Source organism: Pelecanus crispus, chromosome 5 (assembly GCF_030463565.1).
Source record: "Pelecanus crispus isolate bPelCri1 chromosome 5, bPelCri1.pri, whole genome shotgun sequence".
Classification (NCBI taxonomy): Eukaryota; Metazoa; Chordata; class Aves; order Pelecaniformes; family Pelecanidae; genus Pelecanus; species Pelecanus crispus.
This window is the reverse complement of record NC_134647.1, coordinates 8,989,189-9,015,196: the sequence shown is the minus strand read 5'-3', so window position 1 is coordinate 9,015,196 and position 26,008 is coordinate 8,989,189. Positions and strand designations below refer to the sequence as shown.

The 26,008-nt window shown below is 40.9% G+C and overlaps 1 protein-coding gene across 1 annotated transcript in view; it reads right to left on the bottom strand.

Moving 5' to 3' along the window:
- The window catches only part of NCKAP5 (NCK associated protein 5), a 385,499-nt gene that overhangs the window by 197,924 nt on the left and 161,567 nt on the right, over window positions 1-26,008 (bottom strand). The window contains exon 4 of the mRNA XM_075710363.1: window positions 6,856-6,989. Coding sequence (XP_075566478.1) covers window positions 6,856-6,989 — 134 coding nt within the window. The remainder of the gene's footprint in view (window positions 1-6,855; window positions 6,990-26,008) is intronic.

The following is a 26,008-nucleotide window of genomic DNA, read 5'->3' as shown; positions in this document are numbered from 1 at the left end:
GAGAATATTCAAAAATAATATTCAAACCATCTTCCAAAAACTAATGCATGGAGGGGATTATATGTTGTGTGTGGACCTGTATACTGGCATTGGTAACCTATCGTTAAATTGTGGTGAAAATGTTGATATATTGTGTTGATGTTAGGCTTTGTTTTGTATGTTTTAAAAGACAGGGTAAACCAAAGGATTACACTGTAACCTAGTACTACTTTGGTGCTAATCTATTACGTTATGCAAAGGAAAAAAAAAACACTGTCTCCTATCAAATTGTAGTGCTAGCTAGAACAGAGGTAGCAGAGTATCATTTCATGCTCTGATAAATCAGTAAAAGGCAATAGATGCAACCTTCCAGAAATACAAGTATGATGCATAATGTCAGCCTATAAATAAATACAAACCAAACCCAGGATTTTCTGAGCATACAGATAGCCATGTTTTTGCCTGTGGAAGATAAAAATTACCTATTTCCCTGGACCCTCTAAAAGAAGCTTTCAGCAACTAAGAGCTGCCATGAAACACCACCACATGATTTACCAGTGCATCAGGGTACTGAAATAGGGCTTAATGTAGCTTCAGCGCCTGAAGAGTCCACAGAAGATCGGGAACTGCATGTACCTCTATGTGCATCTTTAATAATGCCTGAAGCTAAGCAATCCACTGCTCTCTAAAAGTGTTATGTAAATCAATATGTGCCATGCAATATAGTCTGCTATTGCTTCTGGTAATGCATGACTTTTGTGTTTTGAGTTTACACTGGTTCTTCAGCCCTCTGCAGTCACTCTGACCTCATTGCTTTTGTTCTTTCTCAGCTTCTGTATGAAAGTATGTATTTCAACCTGATGGTTTCTAACATGAGAATGAGACTTGTTTTTGAAGAAAACTGAGATAACACATTCTTTGAATTTCTCATGTGTATGTACTTTCAAAACCACCATATTCACACACAGAAGAGAAGAGTGGAAAAATGAAGCCTGGTATGAAAAATTATAAAATTCCTTTTCTTCTTGTTGGTCAAACAACAGGAAACCAGCATATTCAGTTCAAAGTAGCCCGTGAACTGAGCGGGGTCAAACTCCACATAGAACTTGCAGCAACCTCCTTTTTGGGCTTAATTTCATGGGTTTAGTAAAACCATTCCTTTATTTTCTGCCAGATGAAAACTATTTGCACAAAAGCTCCTTGATCTTACTTAAAATAGCGCTTGACACTTCTGAGCAACGATTAGAGATGAAATATGTACCTAAGTACATACATGCACATAAATAAAAATACTAATATACTCACTCCATCAGTGTTAATCTAAAAGAAACTTCATCCTTTTACTCTGTCAATTCTAATCAAAAGACAAGATCGATATCCTAAGCATTAGGTCAAAGCCCTAGCAAAATGGTATTCACACCACGTCCTGAGGCTCAGCAAGTCCAGCCAAGAGCTAAGCAGTCCTCCAGTGAAAGCACTCTGCCCAGCGCACCAAGAGCGGCATCTCCAGAACTGGTGCCTGTGAAGCAGACAACAGCCCCACCTCTCTTACACCATACACTGGGGAGGCCTCCCAGCACTCAGAGACCCCAGCGGGAGGGACCCCATGCTGGAGCAGGGGGAAAGCCTGAGGAGGAAGGAGTGGCAGAGACAAAATGGTTTGAACAGATCACAGCAGCCCCCACCTGCCCCTACTGCTGCCAACCATGCTGCTCAGGGGAGGAGGTAGAAGAGTTGGGAACGAAGGAATGACGTTGAGCCTTCAGAAGAAGAAGGAGGGGTGGGGGAAGGTGTTATTAGTGTTGTCCTTGTTTCTCACTCTCCTTCTCTATTTTTAATTGGCAATAAATTAAATCAATCTTCCCCAAGTCGATTCTGCTTTCCCCTTGATGGTAATTGTTGAGTGATCTCCCCGTCCTTATCTCAACCCATGAGGTTTTTTTCTTTATTATTTCCTCCCACAGTCTTACTGAGGAACATGAGTGAGAGAGCGGCTGGGTGGGCACCTGGCAGCCAGCCAACGTCAACCCACCACAACATGTTTGAAGACGGACATCTCCTGGTCAGCAGCAAAGCAGAAGTAAGTGTGCAAGTGAGATACGCACCAGACACGGAGCACTTTCAAGTCAGCAAGTTGTGGTTCATACTTACTCACTAGTTTTCTTTGTAACGTTTCACACAATCACATGTAATAAAATCTGGCAGTATCTAAAAACATAGGGCAAGATGACAAGGTCAGCCTTTGATATAAACTCTATCCTTGTGATAATCTGCCTCCCGCAATAACCCTACATACAGGCCACATAGGGAGGATGACAAGAGATTACTGCAGAACTACACAAAAGAGGAGAACTGTAGACAGCTCCTTCTGTAATCATCCTCTGAGACAAGGAGTGAATTCCCACACAGTATTTTACTCATCCCTGCTATGACAAAATCAAAGGAATACCATCAGTGACTGCCAGGAGAGCATTTTAATCTCCCCAGAAACTAGATTAAAATGTTATTAATGGTTTAAATTGGCATTCAATGGGCATTAGGCAAACTGACTGACCACAGGAGCTACCGAAGTGTCCTACTGGCTTATACTTTCCAGACACGGTCTCTGCTGTGCATGCATTACCAGTCATGGCAGTAAGGCCACTGAAGTGCAAGCAGGTGGTGACCTCTAGATCAAGCAGATGTGATAGCATTAGAAATTATGATGTGATGATGCAACATCAACAAGCTGATGCAATGCAAAAAATCTCTTTATCGCATCTGCTAGGAAAACAGTTATTTCCACTCACCTGCCGACAAGCCAGAATGGAGTGAAGGGAATTAACAATAATTGGAGAAAACCAAGTAGGATGTGCTTAAATCAACAGCCACACAGTCTTTTATGTGAAATGTTATCAGATCTGTAATAGTAATTTTTCCCCTTGTCCCCAGGCTTAACCCTACGGTCAATACTAATGTGAGGGGAACGCTGAAACACAATCTAATGAGAATTGCACTCATCCCATTTGCAGGACCCTGGCAGATCAAACAAGGACCATTTCCTACTTTTTCAATAACATCCATTCCTAAAAGCCTGAGGCAGTTTTCCAGTTACAGACATTGATACCTATAAACAACATCATCTTAACTGAAAGAATTTTTGAAATATAAGCAAAGGGGATTTTAAGATTTGATACTAGCCTCTTCAATTACTGTTTACAGATATAATTTACAATAGTGTGTTTTATTGAACTTGTTTCATTTAGACCAAAATAGTAATCAAAATAACTTAAGTAAAGCTAACTCTTTTACTGCTTTAACATTTAATCCCACTTTGAAGTCACATGTACTGCATGCACTCAACAGACAACAATTTCTATTGCTTACTGATGTACAGCAGAGAAATGTAATCAATTTATATTGTGTGTATTAGTGTGCTTTTTAGAGTGATACTATAAATCACACCTACTGCTTTGGGCATTTTTGTTCCTACTGTTGTAGAAAGATGCTGCAAGTAGGAAAAGCACAGCTGAAACCAAGAATGAAGAGGTACATGAGACACAGTATATTTTCTTCTCTAGCATCCAAGATGTAAGAAGTTCAAGGAGGAACTAAAGTTAAACTGTGAGCAATCAAAAAAAAAAAACCCCAAACAACAGAACAAAAAAAACAAATCAAAAAGAATTAACATAATTTCCTCCAGAGCTGGATGAAGAGGCAGCAGGCATAATACTAACATAAATGGTGACCCGCCAGTATATACATGACAGCTGCCAACCATCAAAATGGGGAAGTCTTACTGCATGACACTGTCTTGGAAGAAACTGGGCTTATAGATATTTATAGGGTTAGTCTTCGTGCATTTGAGCAACAATCATCTATACATTGTCATGCCAAAAAGGGCCTTATAGAATTTAACAGAACAGCTGCAGCAAAGCAACAGATCTCAGTGGTTTTGAAAAAGAAAACATCAAGGATTTCACCTCAAAGTGAGGTTATACTAAGGCAATGCAAAAATAACTGCATCCAACCACAGTGCAAAATCTGAGCTTTAGTATTAAATGGTTTCCCCGCAGGATCTTTCACACCTTAAATATATTCACCTCCAATAAAATTAGGAAAAAAAATTTACAATTACATGGATACACAACAGTACAATTCTGGAAAAGAATTTGGTTTTAAAAGCTGTTTCTCCTTCTATGGCAACTGTCACATATTTATCAAACTAACCATTGTGTCACTTTAAGGCTCTGGCAGATTTATACAGATGTAAAGAAAGAGAACTTCGATTTATTTCAGACTCCTAGCCTGGAATATTGCTTACTTGGTAAGAACAGAAACGTCAATCAATAAAAAAACCCTTTGCCTTCTGAACTCCTCAATCTCAAACTATATGCTTATATGACAGATTAAAGTTTTCACACAATTTCAGATAGGAATAGGCAGCTTTCCTCCACTGATTACAAAGGTCAACTTAGAGCTTTCCACAAACTATCATGTTTCATTCTCTCAAAGATGAAGAGAAAATATTTTGAGATGCAAAGAAACACCCTCCAAATCACAGTTTAACCTACTGCACTGCATGTATATGTAGGAATGTCTACGTAAATCCTCTCAGTTCAGGAATTACACAGATTTAAAAGACCTACACTATAATATATGTTCTTACTTCAGTCTATCTGCATCTGAAAGCCAGAACATTTGGGCACAAAGTATTATTCTCTAGCCATCTTCTTCCACAGTACTTCCAATTTGCTTGATTTTAACATCTCCTCTCGTCACTGTCCGTCTCGTCCCATTTAATTGTTCTCGAATTGAGAAAAAAAAGTCTCAAATCCTTCAAACAATACAGAATCTGTAAGCAGCACAACATTATCCAGTTGCCAGTTTCATTATTTGCTCAAGCAGGGTAAGAAAAAATACACTCATTTAGGGAGAAAGTCTGTTTGTGTAAACAAATATCTTAATATTCTACTAAACACAAGAAAAAAATAACCTCTAATATTCATCATAACAAACATAATGTTTTAAAAGCAAATGAAGTATTTCAGTGATGCATTCTCTTCCTAACATCTGGTCTACACTGAAATAAAATCATACCCCGATGAAGCCAACGGCAGTTTTCATCATTGGTAATAACAGGGCCAACCTCAGGTGCCACTAATGAAAAGTGATACTTAAGTTTGCCTTCAAACAATATAGCTAACGTGCAGACAGCCTTACAAAGAACATAATACTGATTTAGAAGGCATTCACCTTTATCTAAATGAGAGGTACAAAAATAAAGAGACAAACAACTTTAATCGAAAGAAGTTGCATCCCTCTGCTTCTTGATGGATCAGAGCAAGCTAGACTGCAAATAGTAACGGAAGAGAAAGAATGGATTAATTTGAAGATAGTGGACTTCAGGGATCCTAACCAATAATATAGTTATTCTTTCCAGAAACACTGCAGAACTGAATCAGACTACCACAGTTTCACAGGAATAATGAAGGGTTATCCTGAAAAGATCTGAATATGCAACAGATAAAATGTTACCAAGTTACTGGGCGCGTTACTCTGGAGACTGGTTTCCCCTCACCTCTTCTTTTCCTTTTTTCTTAATCAGGGCTGCACCATCTTTAAAGTTTATTTCAAAGGCTTCTAACGATAATACTGTTCTAAATTCAGGACCTCAGGAAATTCTTCCATAAACAAAGATTGATATATACTAGAGCAAAATATTCTAACAAAGAATACTCAAAGGGTGGATTTATTTTGTGTGTATTACTCAGGGAGTCTTATCAGAGTAAGTAAAAATTGAAACCAAAAATCATAGAACAAGAACAAGAACAAAAAAATAAAAAAGAAATATCCTTAGCGAAAGAATTTCAGACTTATCTGAACACTTTAATAGTTTTTTAAAATGTGAAGAGCATTAATGGAAATTTTCCAAAAACAAAATAACAGATCAGAACAAATTTTATTATTGCTAATAACAGCTTTTGCAGCGTTGCCTAGAAACCCAATCTCAGATCAGTGGAGCAGCATGGCAGACACTGAGCAAAAAAACCCACAAAAAATGCCCAACACAGAAAACCCTAAAAACCCCAACAAAAATAACTAAAGAAGAAACCCACCCCACAGCCTGTTTTCACCATATTAAACTGAACTTGAACTTTTCAACAATTCAGGGGCCTGAGGGAATGAGTTAATATTCAGTCTTGATGGAAAATATACAACATAAAACTTCATTGTCTCTTTTGATTTTGTTTTGATTGTTTTGTTTCTGTTCAGGTGACAAAACCAATACAAAATTCTATTTGATGTACAAAATCTCATCATGCATCATGAAAACAATAAATAACTCAAATCGTTACTGTGGTCATATGAATGGTTTGTCTTAAATCCCAGTTCTAAGATGGTTTCCTCATAAGTGGAGCTCTGTTCTAGCACAAAGCTCTGGTCCAGTCAATGCAGGAAGAGATTCGAAGCATGTCCAAGCAGGATGATTACCGAGCTGGTAAAAGGCATCACTTTTTTTTCCTTTATTCCTTTATTCAAACCCATTCTTGTTGGTTAACAGAAACAAGCAACCAACAATTGACTTATCAACGACATGCACTTTTTGAGAAGTGAAGACCTATACTTAGAAAATTACTGGGAATTCTAACAAATGCAAAATCTCTAGACATGAAAATTTTCACCATTACATAGAATAATGGTATAAGCCCTTTAAGTTTTATAGGATGCTAACAATCGTTGAGCCAAAAGCCTGTTATGTTTACAGAATTTCAGAGGGAGAGCAGTTTTTGCCTTAGATTCCATCCATGCAAGTTATCAACAGGTTTGATCAAACTTTTTGCAGCAAATTATGTTCTCCCTGTATTTTGAACATAGTTTACTTATGCAACATACCTGGAAAACTGTTCTTGCAGCCCACGCATCTGAGCTCTGCTACGCTCTGACTCCAGTGTCACCTCCCGTAATCTTTTTTCGCTCTCGAGTCTTAAATGTCTTTCTTCCTCCAACTCATGTATCAGCTTCTCACGCTGAAAGACCACAAAAAGTTATTTTTCAATTGTACATGTGAAACACACTTTTAGCAAAAATTTAAGATTTGAGAAAAATCATCAAACAATCAAAATGATTACCCTACCTATCCAGTCCCATCATTTTTTGTATAGCAATGTTACACAGAATAACAAAATAGCGATGGAAAGCCTTTCAGAATATCCCCATCATGTTGAGCTACTTTTACTTGGCTCATACTCGCTGAAGTCAGCATATTTAAAAACAAACACCCATCCTCTCCTTCAAAGGTCTTTTTCTTCACCTCCACTCAAAATAAATGTAAAAAATCGTATTTGAGGTCTGTGATCTATCTTGCTTGAATGCAGACATGGGAAGCATGAAACAAGTCAAGAGGACAACTTGTCACCCATCCCTTAATGTTTCAGTCCCATGAGCAGAGAAGGACCTGCTTCTGTACCACTGCTTTTCTTGTTTTGGCTGAGAGGAGGATCCCTATCAGTAGGACAGAGTCTTTTTGAACCTATTTACTGAAATACTATGACAAAGAATATGCTTTTAAAAACTGAGTACCAATCAAACAAATATGAGAAAAGTTAAAATGTCATTAATTTTACTAATAGTTCTCAAAGGCAAACAGCATGTGGTTGCTGCTAATTCTTAAAACAGAGGACCAAAAAACCCAACCCACAACATACTGCACTACCTGGATAAATCTACATATGCCATGGCCTAATAATTTTTTCCTTTTTTTTAAAAAAGAAGGATTATATAAAATATGAAACAATGATTTCAAAACCCTATTTTAAAAGTAAACACACTTTAGGAGCAGCAGGGGAATGAACTGAACAGTTATAAAAAATGCTATTGGAATTAAAGAAAAAGTATATACAGCCTTTTCCATGTGACCCTGTTACACGGAAATGAAATTAAATTAATTTTTCCCTTGTGCATTTAAATGAGATAACAAATCAATAAAAAACCCCAAGCAATTTACGTGGTACTACATTATACTCCGTCAGTGAAGGAATTCCAATGTCAGTTGCCTAAGAAAAGGTTAAGTCATTGTGAAGTTACAGTGGGTTCACCACCCATATGCTTTGAAAAATCCCTGTGCCCATGGTGCAGTGTGATGTGTAGCCTGTCAGACAGTCTGACGTAGTTCCACTGCTGACCTAAATTTTCATGACCTACCTGCAAAAATTTATCTAGAAATTATACATACAGTTTAATTAGAAAATAACAAAGGTATCTTAGTGTTAAGCCATTAAATGGGGGAGACAGATTATTTGTACAAGTCTCATAGCTATAAATCTTACTGGATAATAATTTACAATAGCAGTAACCAAGGGACCAAAAATATGAACATTACCAAGTGGAAAAGGGATCGTAAAGACAGTGATAAATAAGCAGATGCCACAAAGGGAGGCTGCAAAGGATTAAATGAAATATCTATATGCTTGTGAAAAAATATGGGGAATTACTCAGAGAACAAAGGGCTTCTGTCTAGTTGGTTATATGCAATACCTGGAAAATGGAAAACTGCAAAACAAGAAACAAATTACTGGAAAATAAATACATTGTTCTAAATAAATTATCTAATTACTGTCCTTACTGTTACACAACCATGTTCTGCCAGGTGCTGAGTACCCCTTGGTTTCTGCCAAGCTAAGAAGAGCAGAGAGCGCTCAGCACCGGGCAGAAGATACACAGCACCTTCAGTACAAACAGTATGGCTCATGAAGGATAACTCAGGCTAACGATACTGCAAGAATATTGAAAGGAGCTAGTACTTCTCCAGCTTAGATCCCGTCAACGCCAGCTTCAAACTTACACTGTTCCAGAGGCCCTTGCTGAATACCGTTAGCATCTTCTCTTATAGAAGCATTTCTGCTGCTAAACAGACATCCAGAGCTTTCAGACAGTCAGAGAATAGCAAGGAAAGTGACATAGAGACACATATAGTTCCCACCCAGGGCTTAAGACAAGCTTTCAGAAGATACTGGTGCCTATAGAAATTGGGCTTAAAACCAAATACGTAACTGTCCCTATAGTAACTGATAAGCAGCCTTGCAGGAAAATCACGTGCTGCTATGAACCCGAGTGCCCAAGCTGACTCAAAGCACCAGGCCGTGACTGAGCTACCTGATGCAGTAGCAGCTTAACTATGATACTGCACTGAAGACCAGAGATTCAGCCATGCCTTCGACACTCATTCGGCGTCATGACTACCACAATGATCTTAGTCTGATACAGCAACTACCTCTATATGTCTGCTACGCTGACCACGCTCTGGTCCTCAAATAACCCTTCTTTCTACATGAAATACAAAGCCAGATCTCCACAGGAGAGACAAAATGTGACACTTCAGAAAGTAGATGAGTACCTTGTCCTCCATCTCGCTGCTAGGATGTTTTGCAGGTTGCACACAGATCCACTGACTGTCCTGCAGAATGAGTGTACCCTATCTACATGCATGGCTATGCTGCTGCTCATCACAAACCCACATTGTCTAGTAGAGCACTGAATATACAGCAGAGATTCACAAGTCAACACTTTCCCCTACAGGTCAAAGAGCAGTATAAGCTGTTTCTAGGTTTCATTTACCTCTTGCTGGTAGGTCAGAGAATGCTGTTGCTACCATTTACTCCTTCTATTCATGTAGGGAAGTCTGTATTATTGTTCTACACAAAAAGATCAGCACATCCACATAATTTTTTTTTTTTAAGAATAAAGGACCTAAGGCTTACCTTAAGAACAGTACCTGTAAATGAACAACAATTTCCCATTACAAGAACAATAATGATACAGGAATGAAATGCTTAAACATTAGGAACTTCTGGAGTAAGTTGAACGTCCAGTTCCAGTTCAGCCACTTCATGGGCAAGCACAATGACACAGCATACGTTGTACCATATTATATGAGCACATACTATTGCTGTACAAAACTTACACTTCTTTCAGGGTATGACATGAACAACGAACAAGTCACAAGGCTACAAGACCAGAAACAAAAGCACTAACCTATGGCCCTGAAATTCTGGGTTCTCTTCCCAGCTACCAAAAATTTCCTGTACAAACAGGGAGACTGCCCACAGGACAGCTGCACAGCGATAACACCATCAGCCTTCATTCATGTGCTTCTTCACAAGAATTTACTTGCAACCTTGAGTCACTTCTGCCATTTCTTGCAGAAAGCAGATCTGCTTTCAGCCAGATCACAGACATTAAATTGCGTAGAGGGGGGGGAAAGGAGTAAGAGACCACCCACACTTGGAAAGTTTTCAGTCTCTGGGACACAAAACATTCATGTATACTACACACAGAAAGTAGCTCCCAGCAGTAGTGATCCTATCTACAAGAAAAGAGAACTACATTTTTATTGAAACTCAGAAAAGCCATAATGAAGTGTCACAAGAGAGAAGTGAGCCTAACATACAGAAATGCCAGGATTAAACAGTGATTTTTTTTTTTTTTTTTTTGTCTCCTGGAAGCAGATAACATATCCCTGAATTCTCCAGAAATTTTGTGTTGTCATAACCCCCTTATAAGCTCCTCTGTGCTAAACCCACTTTATTCCTGTGCAAAATAAAGGTGTGTGAAAGGAACTAGCCAGAAATGGTTCAAGGTTTTATAGTGAATATAAGCTTACTGGAATGGGATACAATTAGCATGACATACGAAGAAAAGGTTAAATAAAAAAAGAAAGTATCATGTGAAATAAATCAGTATGTTTTAACACCAGAAAACTCACTGCCATCTTCCAATAAAGTTATATGTGTTCCCACTTGCCAATTCTTCCTTAATTGCAGCTTCTTCTCTCCATGAGCTCTGCTCAAACTATTTTCCCTGCTTCCTCTCCTCACCTTCTGCAGCACAGCTATAACCTTCTCCTCTTAGAAGTATAACCCTTACTTCACTCTTGCTTCCTTTCTTCAGCCTTTTCAGATAGCCTGACTTTCATCACATCGCCCTGTCAGATCTCTGGTAACTTTCCAAATATGCAAAAATTTTACATGAACAAACTAGAGTGAAAGACAGGGTTAGCGAACTCCACCAATACTTTCATGCAAGTACTGGAATATTTTAACACTTGAACAAATACTGTTTGCAATTACTTTTTCATGAACATTTCGGCAATCAAGTTTCACTAGCTGCTCATTATGCTCATGAGCCAGCGTTTGCACTTCAACGAGTTCCTTTTTGTGTAGCTGTAGAAATGTTCGTGTCAAAATGTTTCATTTCTCATCCAGGCGGGGATACATACCACACATTAACTCATCTTCTCAAAGTTAAGGAAGGAATCCAATTTGAGATACTCATGATCAAAACAAAACGCACGAAAACTATTTATGGCTAGACTGAAAATAGCACATGTATTTGACAGAAAAATCTGAATCACTCCTCAGCACTTCATGAAGAGACCAAGAGACAATGCTTATTTTCAGAGTTACTGGTTAATAGCCGTGCTCTTGGTCTAAGGACTGACCCAGTGCAGCCATGCGACGAGTGTCTCCTTTAATTCACTTGGGATGTGTCGCAAATGCCAGGCCCTGGTCCTTTCACATTCTACCAAACTGCAAACGTCTCTTGAATGACCCCTGATGCTGCGACAGCCAGCAGAAAATGCAGAAGTGATAAAAACACGAAAGCGGACATGGTGGGTGGCAGCCATGGGAGGCAGATGGCGGTGCATGGTGCTGCTGCCTTCTTACCATGTTTCCTTTCTGGGCTATCTCGCTGTCAACTTGAAATTTAGACATGGACGACACTCAAGCCTTCCAAGTCAGGGACTTGCAGTTTAACTCCTTTACCTGTCACTGCAAATAAAATCAGCAGATGTCTCGTCTGAATGATGGGACCGACTCCATGACAATACCTTCTCAGGGACTTCTCTCCACCAGGGTCAAGCATTTGACTAACTCAAGCAGATTTCTTATTCCAAACCCTCTGGTCTCATCCCACCCTTTTTGCCAGAACGCCCTGACTCCCCTCCTCAGTGCCGATGATCTTGCACTCTCCGTGTTAAAACTGCTTTGCTGACAGCTCATTCCTCCTTGCCTCCCCACCAAGAAACACTCTCCCCCACCCCTCCCACAACGCGTCACCCTAATAATCTCACTTGTTCTTAAAGCCAGTGGGTCAGATGTGTTGTGTGTCTGTGGCTGCTGGCAGCAGGGGCTGTGGGGCCTCGGTGAGGAGAGGCCGGGGCTGCCCCGTGCCGGACACAGACAGTTCCAGCCGGTTCCAGCCAGTTCCAGCCGGTTCCAGCCGGCTCTGCCGAGGCCCCACCACAGGGCACAGCTGAGCCCCTCAGCGACGCTGGTGGTGCCTCTGGGAAAAAAAGGGCAAACGCCACAGAGGCGGTGAGGAGTGAGGAAAAAACTGTGAGAGACAGCCCAGAGAGCGCCCAGGTCTGGGGGGAGGAGGGGGAGCAGGCGCTCCCGCACTGGGGTGGGTATTTCCCTGCAGCCCGTGGAGGGCCCGCGGGGCACGCTTCCTGAAGGACTGCAGCCCGGGCAGAGCCCAACTGGAGCGGGTTTCTCCAAGGACTGCAGCTCGTGGAAGAACCCACACTGGAGCAGGTTTCTCCAAGGACTGCAGCCCGTGGAAGGACCCACGCTGGAGCAGGTTTCTCGAAGGACTGCAGCCCATGGAAGGGCCCAACTGGAGCGGTTTTCTCGATGGACTGCAGCCTGTGCAGAGCCCACGCTGGAGCGGGTATCTCAAAGGACTGCAGCCCATGGAAGGACCCACGCTGGAGCAGGTTTCTCCAAGGACTGCAGCCCATGGAAGGGCCCAACTGGAGCGGTTTTCTCGATGGACTGCAGCCCGTGCAGAGCCCACGCTGGAGCAGGTTTCTCGAAGGACTGCAGCCCATGGAAGGAACCACGCTGGAGCAGGTTTCTCCAAGGACTGCAGCCCATGGAAGGGCCCAACTGGAGCGGTTTTCTCGATGGACTGCAGCCCGTGCAGAGCCCACGCTGGAGCAGGTTTCTCGAAGGACTGCAGCCCGTGGAAGGACCCACGCTGGAGCAGGTTTCTCCAAGGACTGCAGCCCATGGAAGGAACCACGCTGGAGCAGGTTTCTCCAAGGACTGCAGCCCGTGCAGAGCCCACGCTGGAGCGGGTATCTCAAAGGACTGCAGCCCATGGAAGGAACCACGCTGGAGCAGGTTTCTCCAAGGACTGCAGCCCGTGCAGAGCCCACGCTGGAGCAGGTTTCTCCAAGGACTGCAGCCCGTGGAAGGACCCACGCTGGAGCAGGTTTCTCGAAGGACTGCAGCCCATGGAAGGACCCACGCTGGAGCAGGTTTCTTGAAGGACTGCAGCCCGTGGAAGGACCCGCGCTGGAGCAGGTTTCGCGAAGGACTGCAGCCCGTCGAAGGACCCACGCTGGAGCAGGTTTCTTGAAGGACTGCAGCCCGTCGAAGGACCCACGCTGGAGCAGGTTTCTCGATGGACTGCAGCCCGTGCAGAGCCCAACTGGAGCAGGTTTCTCAAAGGACTGCAGCCCGTGGAAGTACCCACACTGGAGCAGGGGAAGGGGTGAGTTGGCAGGCGCGGCAGGGAGGCACTGTCATGGACTGACCTCTGCCCGCATCCCCGCCCCCCTCCACTGCTTGGCGGGGGAAGCTGGGGACGCAAACTCCCCAAACTGCACTTTGGAAAGTGTTGTTTTAAATTTGTCTTTGGTTTACATTATCCAAATCTCTTTTAACTGGCAAAAAATTAAATTGATCTTCCCCAAGCCGAGTTTGTTTTGCCTGTGAGGTAAATGGTAAGCGATCTCCCTGCCTTTATCTTGACCCATGAGCTTTTTCATCTTATTTTCTCCCCTGGTCCTGCTGAGGGGGAGTGTGAGAGCGGCTGGGTGGGTGCCTGGCAGCCGGCCAAGGTCAACCCACCACACCAGAGTGTTTTTAACTTTTTAATTTTTCTTTCACATAAAAATCATACTACTCCTTTGATCAATAATGTTATGTATATGTTAAACAAAAATGTGGCTGTGCATCAAGATTTAAAACTATAGATAATTGCAAGTGAAAAATTAAAGGGATTCAGTATACACACACCATGCATACTATACAGGGTGTTGCTATTCATAAGGGACCCAGCCTGACATCTACATAGGAACCGGTCCCTCCTTTTTCTGTTTAGCTTGTGTTTGAGTCTTATGAAAAGCAATTCTTAAGAACAGCTAAGTGTAACTGGACTGATTAGTTCAAATATCAAAAATGTCTTAACAGGGGCACAAATGTAATCTAAGGTTACCTTATAAGAGGTGGAAATGGCTGCTGTTTAAATAGAAATAAGATCCTTCTGTATTCTTGAATTTGTTCTTTGCTTCCCCAGTGCATCATAAGAAGGGTTTTACTATGGTACTACTAATTACGCTAACATGGGAGCACTACTTTGTCAAAAAAAGTCTACATGAGAATATTTAACACAGGCTTAATGTTGCTCAAAATCAGGCTAATAACCTTCACATTAATTTTTTAACAACTATTTTAAAGCATTTGCTAAAGAGGGTCACAATTTCTATGTAATTAATATTGATTTCAAACAGATACTTTGCAATGAATTTAAATGAGGGGAAGAAAAGAATGCAAAATTTTTTTGTTTACAGTTTGAAGTACCATTAAGTCATTGCTAACCTAAATTGGGTATTTATGTCTTTATTTTTAATGCATTTTCTGATGCTATACATCTGATACCTTTCCATAAGTCATAATTTAATAGAATTGTAGCCTGGTCTGTAACACAACATCCTACGAGTCAAAGAGAATCAACTGGCCACAAAAGTAAGCAACGACAATGACAGAATTAAGCAAACAAATAGCGACTACTAAAAGCACATTAAAATAAATTTTTCTAGCAAGTCAATGCCCAATACTGTTATGAATAAATATGCATATTCAAAGTACTCAAAACCACTATTTTATCACCCTTGTATGGCACTTTTGAAGGACTGCTGCAGGCAGGAGCCAGGAGACAGCCTGGGATAAGGGATGAGAGAGGGATGGTGAAACAGTTCCATTTTTCAAGAATTAATTATGAAATATTAATTGAAATACAAACAGGAATCTGCAGCTTTGTCTCCCAGTTGGTTATTTTAACAAAGTAACTCATTTTTTCCGATGCAATGCATATTTAATTCCCCTAACATAATGCATGGTGATCAAATGGTATTTGTCCAAGTGCCACAGAGCATACCTGAGCCCCAGCTGCCCACGGCCCAAGCTGTTGGCTAAAGGCAAGTACAAGTGTTCTCTATGTTACAGGGATCTTGTCAGAGCTTGTGTTTGGGTCCTGCAAAAAAAACAGGTCAAGGGGCCCGAGGTGGTTCACCCTCATCTGTCTTACACAGGAGGTGGGTGAAATCTCTCTGGTGTGGTCACCTCCAGAGGCAGGTGGACCTGCTTGTCACCCTCCTGCAAAGCCCAGGGCTCCCACGCGAGGCAGGGGTCCTCCCTCCAAACTCCCCTTGTGCAACCTGGTCCCAAACCCAGCACACAGGAGACTACAGTCCGCTGTCTAAACTTATTTCACTCACAGATGACAGGAAAGAAATGCGATTACAAGAGCAGAGAGCAGGTATCATTTTTTATTTCATCATAAATTGCACCAGGTACTGTATTTTCTTTCAAATTAAAATGAGTCAAACTTCAGAGTGTCCTTTGTTTGCTCCTCATTGATCGCTGTTAAACCAAATGTTTCTCATTCTGTAATCAATACTTCTCTGCAAAAATAAACTGAGGCACTGACAAACAGCTTTGCAGAACGTTGCAGCGTTCCTTGTAGTGGACTTTGACAGCATGAAAAAACACTACCCCAAAGAGTGGGAAAAAAAGAAGTGCATTGCTTATTGTGCTTATTACAATTTTTACAGGCTGCTTACAGCTGAATCATTTTACTGTAACAAGACTTTATTAAATTAGCCAGCTCTTGAAACCAGAGCTTTCCAGCAGTAGCAGTTAATATGCCTTTATCCCTCGTTACTGTTTCCAGCTATGCTGGGAATACTGACAAATACCCTTAAACACTCAAAGCTTTCCCAGGGATGAAGTTATAGGTGTTTTTAAAGCACAGTGAAGCATTAAGGTATAGACAGTAATAACTTCAGCACTTGAAGGGTTCACGGAGGGAGAGGTAGCTTCATTTCCGCATCTCTTCAAAACAAGAAAGTTACGGGTGAAGTTGTGTGGCTGCTTTGTAATCAAAATTAATTACCCTTTCACCTGATACAGATTTGCACTACAGAGGCTAAAGAAGAAATTTCCTTGATTTATATTAGGCCTTTACTTTTTTCCCAAATTATTTTAGGATGTAATCATTTTTCCAATTTATTGCCACTAAAGCTCTGCAACAAGAAGATATAAATAGTATAAAAAGCAGTATCCTAATTTTAGGCTGGTATTTTCTGGCTTTTTCATTCCAGTAAAAAAAAAAAAGATGATTCTTTGGAACAGGATTCTGCTCCCAAAATGACAGGCTGCCCGAATAAACCAGTAAAATCTAATTGACACTAGATAATTTATATTAGCATTTTCTAAAACTGCTGTGACAACAGTTAAAGTAAATAATTTGAAGCAAATAATTTATTTTCCACTATGAAATTTTAATAGACTAATACATCTCTCTGGCCTCATATCAGACTAGCACATGTATCCTGTGACTACCAGATGTAAACTTCAAGCTTTGCTTGGCTCCAAGATGAATAGCAAGATAGGAAAGTATTATTATTATTATTGATATTTTAGTGACAGTAGTTTACACACCTTATATTCTTGGGTGATAACACTTCTCAGAGCAATTCAAGTAAATTAGAAACTCTTTCTTGGTGTAGTTACTCCTTCCAAATAAAATAAGATGCTAGCTTTCATTGTGCACTAGCTCAAAATTGCCACCATGTGGCAGGACAGCAACTTAATTTAGCATTATTTATACTGCACTGATATGGCTTTAATCGCATCTGTGCGACAGAATAACCACTGTGCTGAGGCTCCTTTATTATCGCAAGCCTACAATTAATCTGAATTAGGCAGGCTACTACACGAGCAGTACCGTATATATAGTTGGAGTTGTTACAACATTTACTTTACAGAAAAAGAAAAACTCTAAATAATCCATAAAACCTTTCAGCACAGAGCTAGATGGCTAGCAATACTGCCTGCCCATCGCTTTCAACAGCTATGGTGTATGGCCAGCCCTCTCTGAAAGGGAGCTCTTACTGCCCAACAGTTAATTCTGTGAAACACGCCAACAACAGCCCACACAAAATCGGAGTCACCTTTAAAAAAAAAAAAAAAACACCAAAAAACCCCACTCATAGTCTTCCAGATACTAATAAACTTGAGTCAACTATGTGGGTCTCTTTTAACACCTCTTCTGGAGACACACCTATAGACAGAGCGGTTATACGCAATCCATGACAGCAATGTATGCGCAGGCACGCTTTCTGCAGGTGAAACATCTGCATCCCCAGTAGCCATCATTCCCTCCACTTCTTAAAGGTCATCTCTGTATCATATTTTCAATGTTGAATGAAGGCAAGCAATACATAGTTTGATAATCCTGTCTCCCTAATAAAGCAATTGCTATTCATTCAAATTCACAATTGATAGCCCAATTTCAAAGACTTGTATTAAACTTCAGTTCTTAGCATAATTAATTTTTCCATTTTAGACATTATTTCCTTACAGGGGGAGGGGTGTAGAGAGAATACTCTCAGTGAACCTGAAAGTCTCACACAGTCAGATCATGGATTTTTTCCAAATTATTAATCTTAAAATGATAACGCTTTTAAAAAATGAATTTGCGAATGTAATTGAGCTTCTAATAGCTTCTACAGACAGTAATTAAAGAAATCTCATTTCTCTAAATTAAACATAATGAAATGTTTTTCAAGATCAAATAAAAACTTGGAAACAATATTAAGACAGACATAATTCGTATGAATACCTAGAAGTGTGAGGAAAACACCTCTGTCAACACCAAAATGAGAAACAGTGGAATTAATAAGTAATATAATGTAATTTTTTTTCCCTGAAACATCTTAGATTATAATGGCTAATTATAATTCCAAGCCCTTTGCTACATGCTTTTTTTGTAAGGTGACTTGCATTATATTAAGACGTCTAACCAAGCATAAAGGTGTTTGTTTGTTTTTTACACCAGGTATATACAATCTTTTCTTATTAGAAAAAAGTTTTATAACCAATGTAACTTGTTTACAATGAGCTTTTATTAATTCAGTTGCAAACAAGCGCAAATCCCCAGTCTCTGCCAGTTTATGTTTCCCACTTGTTTTGATTCAGGAAAATTTATAATAATGGTGTTTGAACCATGAAACAGCACAAAAGAGTGTGTGTAGACAACAACTGGCAAGAGAATACAGCCAACCTACCCAGGCCAGCAAAGTGTCAATTGTTTGATTCACCTACAATTTTCTATCAGATGTGCAATTCCTGAACACTTCCTAAAGGGATCTCAATGTAGCGATGTATGTAACACAGAAGGTAAGGCTGCCTAGCGAAACAAAAGCTCCCGGTCACAGAAATACAACTGAGACTTTGCAATTTGATTTTTTCATCAGAATAAAACTAAATCTTTGAATAAATGAAAGTCACAGCAAAACATTAAGTAGTAACACAGTTAAAGCCTGCATTTATGCATCTAAAGACTTCACAGACTTGAAGAGCTACATCTGCAGAGTTGAGTGCTTTACTGATGACTGACTGCAAGTCTCTCAGTCACACTCTAGTAGATTTATTTAAATAAACAGGCCATGGGACTGAACTCCCCACCCACAGCACAAAGATTAGGCATAAATGAACCCAGGTGATTTAGAAAAGGATCCAGGTTCAAACACTTTACCCCATGGGATGTTGCCTATATTTGGTAATCAGAAATTCCACCTTGGATCAGTAGAGAAGTCTCAAGAATTTTTATTTTTAATAAAGGCAGTTGATCTGCAGCAAATCAACCATTCCAAAGAAACAAAAATAACATTACAAAAAATCTCACCTCAAAACCACAAACTAACCCTAATACTATGTGCACAGGAGAAGGGCATGCTAACAGTATGGCATTCCACTGAAGAAACCTGCTCTAGGTAGACTTTTACCCTTCTTGGTCATAATACTGCAAATTATTAGGACATCTTTCATGATATTCCCTGCCTAAACATCTCTCTCCAGTTTAACAGCATGTCTAAGACTTTAGAACTTGCTTTGACTTGCAGCGAGGTCCAGATGATTGGATCAAAGTTCTCTCAAGTGCATGTTCTTTGGACTTTTTGTGACCTACAGCAGCGCTTTCAAAACAGCTGTGTGCTGTATGAGATGAGCTCTAGGCCATACAACTTAGGGTGGTTTCCACATCTGCGCTTGCTCAGGTTACATTTAATTTTTGATATGGCATGGTTTTGTTTTTTAGTTAAGTAATAGATATTTGCTGTCAGTTTGGATGAAATTCCAGCCTAGGCATAGACTTGAAGATGAAAGAGGGAAGAGATTCCTTGAGCTCTGTAAACTAGTGTAGTCCCACAGCTGAGACGCCTTCAAAATTCAAGAAAAATTTTCAAAGGGGGTTTTAAAAGGCGGGCATTTTCGAGATCCTGTCTGCGCTGTTTGGAGTGTCTATAAAAGATGATCCCATGAACTATGGCAGCCAGTGGTAATTTCAGACTCAGAAGATTTATTCAAGTTCCTTTTAACCAGGTAACAATGTTTTGATAAGCCACTATGTGAACACTACAGCAAACCAGTATTTTTGGCATACTTGCAAATGGCTATGAAGTCTACACAGAGTGGGGAGAAAGAAGCCATGAATTTGTAGTCGTGCTGGACTTTGATTTCTGAAACACAGATGCCTGTCCATTTAAGAGACTTGCTACAGTGGAATAGTGCCCCTCCAGAAACAAAGCATCATCTGTACAAAGGTTGCAAGACAAGGAAAAGGTAAAAAGACAATGAAAGGTGACATGTCACCCAAGCGATGCTGTTTATACCTGGTATTGATTTTAACCTATGGAATTAATATGAAGCAATACTGCAGTATTCCTATGCTTTCCAAAGTATGCAATGAAGGGACACAGTCCCAGAGTACCAGTGACAAGGAGGGCCCTGCCACGGGGTTTCTTCTAGATCCAGCTGTAATGGTAGAAGAGGTCACTGCCCCAGTCTGATCACTCCTGATCACTAGCTGCAGGTCATCAGCCTTTCAAGAATTGCTTGAGGCTCAGGATGGGGTACAAGGCAGCCAGTTTAACCGAACCCACCACCAGACGTGCTTTGAAGTAACCTGGTGGGCCGTGTAATGAAGCAGAAGATGGAGCACTAGCATAATCCCCACCTACTCTGCTGTGGTGACAGTAACCCCCAGGAGGGAGACCGTGACGTCCTAAATGACTCTTCCTTATCTGCAAAGCCCCTGTGCCTGCACCCAAGGCGAATGGGTTTCTCCCCTGTAACTGACCGTCGTGTTCTTCAGATGATACAAAGAGTTCCTTTTCCAAAGGACTGGATTGCCACAGAACAAATGAGCATGTGGCTGAATCAAGCGTTTCCCACTTGGATCTGTATTCGCGAGATAGGAGTTAGGCAGCGGGACACACATAGGATAAGCATTAAGAAAAAAACACACTTCTAAGAGTTTTATTTGGCTTTAACGGATCAGCCAGGGGAACTCCGCTTTGTTGCTCCAGGGAGCTCTGGGATTTATTCACAAGCTAGGAGTAGCATGTGTTTCTTGCCCTGATGCTGGGGAGAGGTAGGGCTTCTTCACTTTCTGGACTTCTCATGAATGTATTTGTACTTCCTGCTAGTAAATAGAATATCAAGAAGTTAACTGAAATAGATGTAAGGCTAAACAAAAATTGGGAGGATGGGAGAAGTAGGACTTGGCCATGCCAGTCGTGAGAAGTGGCTCAGAACGGTTTGCAGTGCCACCAGACCCCTGCGGATCCGGGATGTGCCAGTATTTTAAGTTTTCACACACACACTTCTATTTGCCTTTCCCAGCTGACGCACTCAACACCTCCGGCATCACTACTTTGCTGCTAGCTACCTTTCCATACAGCATTTCTTTCTCCCAGGCTCTTTACAGCATTGCTCATGAACATGTCAGATCTTATTACATTTTTTCCTCTGCTCACTTGTATAGTCCGTTCATGGTTGATAAGTAACTGCAAAAAAAGACACCTTATTTACTCAGCTGTTCCTTGCATGTATTCCAGAGCCCAATCACTTTAGTTTTCTGACAAATGTGCCTCTTTATCATATTCACTCCTTTAGCACTGCAGGCACTGCTATAGGCAGTAGGGAAATGCGGTTGGTTTTTTGTTGGCTGGTGCATCTTCAATGGCATTTTTAACAGAACTGCCACTGCAGAATCTCTATTAGCACTGACAATGCACACATGCAGAAGAACTGGCTCAACTTTCAGGGGCCAGATTGAATTTGCAAGCCTGTACCTGGGAGAACTTGAAAAGATAAAATAACAAGTTTGCATGTAGTTTTTAATTTGTTCACTGGTCAAACTGGAGTAATTGAAAGACTGTATCCACCTGATACCATTTTGCGGCATCACTTTTCAGTTACAGGTTCACTTGAATGTCTGTTCATGTTTCTAGAGACCAAATTCAGCTCAACTCTAAGCGCCAGCCAGACTCTATTCCTTTAGTCTCCTTTCCATAGTAGAACAGGTAGGCTAGATGCACTTCTACAGCAGAAGATCAAAAGCAGACATAAAAACTCTTAGTTTTTATGTAACACTTCGTTCTCTGGTCTTCATTTCCATGTTTATCTTTTTACATAGGATGTAACTGTTTTATTGTATCTAACCATAGTTTATTCTAATCTATTAATTGCATGTAGTCACATACACATCCCTCATTTAAGACACGACTAAAAAAAATTTGCTGGTTTTTTTTCAACTTAACAGCAAGCGTGGACAATCACAAGTGCTAGTTTGATTTTCTTGAAGAGAAAAAAAGAAAAGATGTTTCTTTTTCTACAGATAATGCCAACTACTGAAACCAAAGAGTGCAACTCTCCTCTCTTCTGCCTCTAACACCTTCAGCACTAGTCGAAAAAAATCCAACAGAAGTGGTTGCAGCTATTAGGCTGAGCAGAAGTTCTGTTCCTGGACAATAAAACACATAATCACCTAATTAATATGCAGGACTTTCCATGCGCATCCTCTACCGCGTAGAGCACTAGAATAGGAGTCAGGGGAGTCGTTCTAAATTTGTGGTACATTTTGGCCAGCACACCAAGGTTGCGCATCACTTCCACACATGGTTCCCTCGTCTTTCACAGTGGCAGATGCTCTGTAAAAGGAAGAGAGTGAACTCCCCTGCCTCGGACCAGGACAGCTCAGCAATGCTTTAGAGACTCCCTGGATCATGGCCATACCAGTTTGTCTGTCCACTGGGTACAAGGAGTATGAAGAGCAGGTTAGCAAACTCTTTGTAATAATACAGTTTTTAAGCTTCGGCAAGAACAAAATTTTGGTGTGCATCTGCAGAACAGGAAATTTACTCTTCACTAGTGCTTCCGTGGACTGCTGTAATATATTACTACACCAAACTTCCTATGACTCACTCAAGACATGAAGTTTGGTATCAAATGCAATACAGGTGAAAAACGAACGATCTTTCTCTAAATGGGGCTGAAAAGAAACACCCCAGGTGCACTGACCATGCAAGCAAAGTCAAGCGGAGCTAGGTTCATACGAATCAGGGTGCTCAAGTGTTTAGTTCAACTCTTCAGTTGTTGTGGGCATAGGGGACAAACCCCATCAAGCACTGCAGGTCCTGCTCCTGCTCAGGCATCTAGATGTAAGGCAGTAGCTACATGAAAAGAACTAAGCTAAGAAAAGTTTCTCCTTCTTGTCTCTGTTAGATTAAACACATTTCCAGAAGCTGATATTCTTGTTTCCTGGGGGTTCACAAGGATCCTTCTGCTAACCTGTTTATGCTCCTTCTAAAGCTTTTCCTTTTGAAATGCATTCGATTGCACACGTTCTTCGTGCCTTAACTTCCACTCGCCTCCTCCTACATTTTTCAGTTTGTGAACAGGTTTCCCTTATCAGCTGATGGAAGATACCATTGCTGGAAACCTGCCTTTAGACTACCACAGCTGACAACTCTCAAAGTCTAGCTTTAGTAAGAAATTATTTTTCACCTTCTCATTTAAGGCATGTGTTTTCCCATGGTATATCCTACATCACAAGTTTTCCCTTCTGAGCTGGTTCATTATCAACGACGGGGAAATCATCCATAACGCAAGATTCCCAACAACAACCTGGGAATTCTGATCCACTCCTCTAGCAACGGCCATGGAAAAAGTTTCTTAAATGGAAAACTCTGCCAGTCATTGCCGCAGGGCATTTGTTAATAGATAGTCCCAGGAACAGGATGTTCCCAAGAGATAATTTTTCTCCGTCACTCAGAAATCATTTCTAAATAAGCAGTGTCACCACGGATGCCAATCACAAATGTGCGGCGTAAAGATGTAATTACAAAATGACAGTCGTGTGGACTGTGCATACTGAGCCAAATCCCCTCTTAGTATTCATCCCAAGTCGCTGGGCTGTGAGTTTTCATGGCACATCAGCACCCCAGGCTCCAAACAGCTCTTGGCACTATTTAGATGCCCAGTAAGACCCTGCCTCTTCCCCAAAGAGTTCACTGCCTACACAGGCAATCAGACGAACAGCAGAAAAGTCAGAATAAAGCATTGTTTACAAATGAGCAATTTAGATCACAAATTAAATATTTTCCAAGATTATAAAGGAATTAGGTAGCAAAAGCAGTCACAGGCCTTGCAGGACACCAAAGTTAAAGACTATGATCCTTAATGAGTATAGTGAACTGGGGTTTTAAGCAGCTGGTTATTTAAAGCCACACAACAGGGTACTGCGCAGATAGCACAACTTACCAGCATGGTTTGGAGAATAAGCGAAAGCCACTTGACAGCCAGGTAAGGTCCTGTATCGGGCCTGGTACTTTTATTAGTTTCCAGAAAAACTACAGAGTGCATCACGCCAAGCGGTATGGAAATAACACAATCCAAACATCACAGTCATTCCCACAGTCTAGACAGTCTCCTCTCGCAGGACATGCAAGCAAGTCTGATCACCAGTTCCAGACTTGGAATACTATGTCATGAGATCTTCATTATGAAAAATCCCGTAGAGTATCAAAAGATGCCTTATCACAATGCAACGGACACAGAGCCAAAACAAACAGAAAGTATGTAAAAGCAAACTCCTGACAAAGCAAAAACTGAATTAAAGTTTATGAGACTAGAGTAGGCAGGAAGAATCACAGTTGCTAGCTCAAGCTGTATGAATCTATACAAAGCTACGTTAAGTTTAGTATAGGAAGACATTATTTCCTTACTCTGTTTTAATATTTCTTTTAAATCCTGAACAGAAGTTGCAGAGAGGGGAGTGACTATGCTATGCCAAGAGAAAAAATAACAACAAAGCAAATGGGGCTTAATGACACAAAGAATATTGACAAGTTCAAATCTTGCTCGGATGAGCTGCTACTAGTTTTCATGTCTACCTGCAAAGCGCTCTGTGGTCAGAAATGGGCCAACAGTTTTTCCCAGTTCCTGCCATCTCTCTTTTATTCATCTCCAACAGACTGCTTTCTGAATACCTATGATTGGTCCTTGCCCAGAGGGAACTGGACAATACAACGGTGCCTTATCACGCTATCTCGGTGCCACGGGCTCCACTGAACTAGATGTTGAACAATACTTGTTGCAGTAAAGAGTTTTTACTCTAACACGAGACAATTTAAATCACTGCTTGAGCTGACTCATTCCAAGGGTCAGCACTGACTTCACGGTACAAGCTCCAGAAGCACTGCACTCATTTCAATAAACGGGCGTTTAATGGAAGCAGCACATCTGAGTGACACTCTTGGAACACAAACTTTGTCCTTTCTTATACAGAAACTTTCTCTCCCTCCCGATAACCTTTTCTATCTCATTCAGGGGAAAAAAAGCCAGACAAAAAACCCCTTGGTTTGTGCAGGGACTAGTGCCACATATCACAAAAAATAAAAATCACTAGAGCAGTATTTAAGTTCACCTTTAGATGACAACAACAACAAAGAAATTAAAGACCACACTCCCTGTCCAGCAGGCAAAACGCTCACCTACCCTGACTGGCTTGATTAGACTGAGGCGAATTTGGGGAATTGGGAAAATACTAGAAAAGAGGTTTATTTTTAAAAAATAAATATGAACAAACTCTTAAGAAGAGAAATTAATGGATTTTTCTGCGCTCCCAGAACTAATACTGTACACAGACCTTTTAGATGGAGGTTACACTGCTGTAAGTATTACAAATTCTACACTAACTGTTTAACTACCGGCCACAAAAAAAAGCCCCCCAAAAATCTAGTGATTTCTTTTACTACTTCAAGAAAAAAGTTGCAACTCCAAATATACCACAGCAGTTTCACTACTATTAATCTGTAGAAATTTACCTTCCTAGTTTGCATAAAATTCAAACTGTTGGCCCAGCGCATACATTCACCTTTCCTCTTCAGAGCCTCAGACGTTGTGACTAATTCTGTCCTAGCTGAGATCCCTTTCTTGCATGAGATAAAACCCGACCGTAAATGTTCTGCCTCTTCAGCCTGCAGATCGGTGGCTCTGTTCAGGTCATCCTTGCAAAAATATTAATCCAGTGCGCGTGTGGCTTCCTCGAGTCAACTCCTGCCGTTGCCTGGAGGAGCTCAGGATTGCAGAGCTTAACCTTTGATATGAAAATGGCTGCAATTCACTGTTATTAGTGCATGGGCGCATCACTCCTATTAGGCGGTGAGGTATTGCCTAGAGCGGGAGACATCTGTTTCTAGTCATAAAGCGGGATTTGCTTCACGCTGAAGCCAACTGCCACTCCGATATTACATACACCCATAGATGCTATGAGACTGCATGTGCCCTTTCTGTACTTCAGCATCCCCTGCCTTTGTTACCTAATGTATAAATGGCAATTTCTACTTGAG